The following is a 4,518-nucleotide window of genomic DNA, read 5'->3' as shown; positions in this document are numbered from 1 at the left end:
CTTATCTCTATAGTAATTAGATTACTTTAAAGTATTGTAACCGTATACTATCTTTGCATTAGTCCTAAAAACATGGAGGAACAAAAACACAAACAGAACGGTGGCCAACTCCACTACATAGCCTAATGCATACAATTTAAAATAATCGAGAATCATATATATTTGTAGTTGATATCATCACCTACTCCAATAAAAATATATTAACTTTGTTATTTTATGACGAGTGTGTATGTCGCCATTATACACCAAAATCTAAATCTGGATCTGTGTCAACGTTTTGTATGGTTGGATGCCATGTAATAGAACTATATGAAACTATTATGTACTTCTGAATATTTAAGAAAGTGGGTACTGTAACTCTAAATTGAAGCGTACGTACGTTAAAAGAAAAAGTAACCAAACTCCATATGTATGGATTAGTTATATTGGATTGTTTTGATCCCACTCGGTCACTTAAGTCTTCTCGGATCCCATTCCCACCAAAAACACAAACAAAACAACAAAGATTCTATCTCTCTCTCTTATCCCTCACTTCTTGTATATTGTATATTCTATATATTGGAGAGAGTGTAATCTAGTTTTCAATTCTATTTTCGCTTTCTTCGATATTCTCTTTCTCTCATGGCTCCTCTCCCTTTCATACCAGAAACAACCCAAAAGCAAAGGCGCTTATCTTCAGACCCAAAGAAGAACACAAAGAAGAAAACGTCTCAACCGCCGCCTCAGACGCAAACGCAAAAGCTAAAGCAGAAGACGGTACCATCAACATCATCATCTTCGTCGTCGTCATGGAGCCAGATAAAGAACCTTTTGAGTTGCAAACAAATCGAAGGGCCACGAGTGCACGAACCATCAAAGATTACGTCATCATCGTGTGGCTCCTCTCTTTGTAAGTTTAGCGATGTCATTTACGGTAATGCTCGCGTGATACACCGCTCAGATCACTCCCCCGAGAGTAGCAATCTAGGTCAAGATGCCCGGTTGTTGACCCGAAAACCCGTTAACCGCGAATCGTCTTCGTCGGTTAGATCCAACGGTTGTGGCGCTTACTCGTCGTATACAACTTCCAAAGCTATGCACTTTAGAAAACTCTCTGGTTGTTATGAGTGCCACATGATTGTTGATCCAAGCAGGTTCATAAATTTTTATTCTTACTACTTAAATTCTGAATAATACATATGCAAATTTCTTGAACATCTACATATCATCATGATTACAAAATGAAATAAAATAAGAGTGATTAGTTAATAACGATTTGTTTACATAATTAGGTATCCAATAGCACCAAGAATATGTGCATGTCCACAGTGTGGGGAGGTCTTCCCTAAGCTTGAATCATTGGAGATTCATCAAGCAGTTCGTCACGCTGGTATGCATCCCCTTTTTAATTAATTTATCTCTTTTCATATAATGTTATTAAGAAAGCCATAGTTCAGAATCCATTAATATAGATCAAGAAGACTTAATAAAGTTATTTTAGTTGATAAAGCAGAGATATATAAAGTTCAGTTTAACTCGAACATGTTTTTGGTTTAATCAAACGCCTTTTATCAAAAAGAAAATTTCTTTATTTCCTCTTTTGGAATTTTCTATTAATTAGTTGAGAAAAATTAAAAATATTAGAAAACATGGTCTGTCTTTTAGTTTTCTTTTCTCGTAGTTGGGGCCATAAATCTGGCATGTCCTGTCGTTGTTTTTGGATATGTATGTACAGCAGCATATGTTATATTCCAGATTCATTCATGGTACAAAGATTAGAAATATTGTATATCAAAAACACATATTAGGCGACAAACAACATCACTAATCTATCACTCTACGGGTTTTATATATTAATTTCAACCATATATTAAAATTTCGTTTGAACGAGCTGGAAAGGAAAAACAGCCTAACAGAAGAAATACGTACTAAACCAAAATGAAATTCAAAATTTTTTACATGAATTTTTTAGATCGAATCAAATTGAATTGAAATAAACCAAAGCCAAACCAGAACAGAATATACGAATAGGCTTTTACACCTTTACTAGATGAATTCTTAATTTTATCATATAGGAAATTTTAATTGACCATGTTATATTACAAATATGTAATGATTTTGTATAATAAAATATGAATCTTGGATTCCTTTTACTTGTTGTGGTTGATTTAAGGATATATTCATCTCGATATCGACAAAAAAACATATGTGAAGATGTTTTTTGTAATGTAGTTAATTCTGATAACAGTGTCGGAGTTGGGGCCAGAGGATTCAGGGCGAAACATAGTGGACATCATCTTCAAATCGAGCTGGTTACGTAAAGACAGTCCCATCTACAAGATCGAACGGATATTAAAAGTCCACAACACTCAGCGCACAATCCAACGGTTTGAAGATTGTCGCGACGTAATTAAGTCCCATGCACATGCCTCCCCCAGAAAAGAGCCACGTTCTGCCGCCGACGGCAACGAGCTCCTCCGGTTCCACTGCACCACCGTTTCCTGCTCCCTCGGCTCCCGCGGTTCGACCTTCCTCTGCTCAGCTGTCCCTGGCTGCCGAGTTTGCACCATTATCCGCCACGGTTTCCACGCCAAAACGGTGCGTTTAGGCAACGGCGAAGGAAAGGAAGAGATTAAGGGCGTGAGGACCACTGCTAGCAGTGGAAGAGCACACGACGTATTGAGGTGCTTTGACCAGCGGAGGGCCATGCTTGTGTGCCGCGTGATTGCGGGAAGAGTGAGGCGTGTGCAGAGTGACGTGCCCGAAGATGAAAGTGGTTCTGGCTCGTATGATTCGGTCGCGGGGCCGGCTGGGGCTTACACAAGTCTCGACGACTTGGTTGTGTTTAATCCCAAGGCCATACTTTCCTGCTTTGTAGTTATCTACAAAGTCTCCGAGCCTTAAAAAGAATTGCACTTTACATGATTTTGGATTTGTAAGTTTTTTAGTGGGATGTGTGAAGAAGTGGATTGTAATATTCAGGAAAAAAATTAGCATGTTAGTTGTCAAGAGTGTAAGAAAGAATACTGTCTCCCTTTTTTTTCATTATCAGTTGTTTCTTCAGAATATAACATTTTCTCACGTTGATCCTCTAATATTTTTGATATTATGCTGTATAGATCAAAAGCATATATGCTCAACTAGATAGAAGAATAGTGTCTTTAAGCTACAAGGGGAGGAGACTGTTTGCAGGCTAGTTTAAGGGAAAAATCACATTTTAAACTTTCAAATTGTCACTGAGGAGTATTTTAACTTCGAGAGAATTTTACTAACACTTCAAATTTTTAAAATGATTTTACTAACACTTTGAAATTTAAAACTAACTTTTCTGTTTGCACCACCATAAAAAATGACAGAACAATATTATCTATCAATGCAAAATAATTAAAGGGTGAATTTGCCTAATAACCAAAACAAAAAAACCATAGTATAAAATAACATCATATTTGAAAAAATTTGAAGATTAGGATGGGAGTATAACAAAATTACCATTTTAGTGTTTGTAGGTGGTGGAGAGCATGATGGCTCATGGTCGGAGACAGTGGCCGGAGGAGGTGGCCGGAGATTCTCGCCGGATATTGTCGGCGGCCGGAGGCAGGCGGGCGGAGGAGGTCGTCGGAAGTGGTCGTCGGAAGTGGTCGTCAGAGATAATCGCCGGTGGTGGTCACCGGAGATTGTCGGCGGTGGTTCTGGGCAGAACTCGGCGGTGGTCCGGCGGAACCCCGGCGGTGGTCTGACAGAACCCCGGCGGTGGTCCGACGGAACCCCGGCGGTGGTCCGACGGAACCCCGGCGGTGGTCCGACGGAACCCCGGCGGTGGTCCGACGGAACCCCGGCGGTGGTCCGGTGGTGGTGTGATGGTGGTAGAAGGGGAGGTGGTTTGTGGTGGTAGGAGGGGAGGTGATTTGTGGTTGTAGAGATAGGGACAAATTGGTATATATTGTATATTATACATAGAATATAGTAGATACATGGTTAGAATAGTTACTCACTTAATTTTAATTTTTTTTTGCGTTATACCTGCCAATTCCCCATAATTAAATTATGTTGGTTTAATTTTAATTTTTATTAGTTTTTTTATATATAAAAAGAGATGCATTTCTGTTATCGAAGACGAAACTTTTAAGACGTTACTCTTCACATTATTAATCCTTTTGATATATGCATCTCCACTGGATTTTGAGTCAAGCCGATTGACTTCTCATTGGAAACCAGTGAATCTTCTGAATATGTTGTTGTCTTAAACGTTGCATTTGTCAAATGATTTAACATTACTTCTGATTCTTCATTTTTTTTGTTTTGATTTTTTTTTCTCTTGTGTTTTAATCTCTCGTTTCGGAGGTTTATTAAAAATGATGAGATTAGGGTTGGACGAGAGTTTATGGTCGAACGGTGAAGATGTAGCTTTTTTGTTTTTTTTTGTTTTTGTTTTTATTAATCATAATAAATAATAAAATAAATAAAAATTTAATTCAACAAGTATTTAAATCAAACCAACATAATTTAATTATTTCGCGTTGACTGATATTACTGTCTTAT

At 38.0% G+C, this 4,518-nt stretch overlaps 1 protein-coding gene across 1 annotated transcript; it reads left to right on the top strand.

Annotated features, from left to right (window-relative positions):
* The first annotated feature begins 338 nt into the window (after window positions 1-338).
* On the top strand, window positions 339-3,060 carry LOC104759815 (uncharacterized). Its single transcript, XM_087493827.1, has 3 exons — window positions 339-1,133; window positions 1,272-1,369; window positions 2,228-3,060. The coding sequence occupies exons 1-3, from the start codon at window positions 622-624 to the stop codon at window positions 2,881-2,883; spliced, it is 1,266 nt and encodes a 421-aa protein (XP_087349953.1). The 5' UTR covers window positions 339-621; the 3' UTR covers window positions 2,884-3,060.
* Window positions 3,061-4,518: the final 1,458 nt, after the last annotated feature.

Source organism: Camelina sativa, chromosome 17 (genome assembly GCF_030686135.1).
Source record: "Camelina sativa cultivar CO46 ecotype springtype chromosome 17, ASM3068613v1".
Lineage (NCBI taxonomy): Eukaryota > Viridiplantae > Streptophyta > Magnoliopsida > Brassicales > Brassicaceae > Camelina > Camelina sativa.
Note: the sequence above shows the minus strand (reverse complement) of the source record. Positions and strands in the feature narration are given on the sequence as shown.

What these genes read in the sequence shown, in the direction of transcription:
- LOC104759815 (XM_087493827.1), top strand. Translation starts at nt 622, where the DNA reads ATGGCTCCTCTCCCTTTCATACCAGAAACAACCCAAAAGCAAAGGCGC. An exon ending in ATGATTGTTGATCCAAGCAG is followed by an intron (nt 1,134 to 1,271) that starts GTTCATAAATTT and finishes TTACATAATTAG; the next exon opens with GTATCCAATAGCACCAAGAA. An exon ending in TCAAGCAGTTCGTCACGCTG is followed by an intron (nt 1,370 to 2,227) that starts GTATGCATCCCC and finishes TTCTGATAACAG; the next exon opens with TGTCGGAGTTGGGGCCAGAG.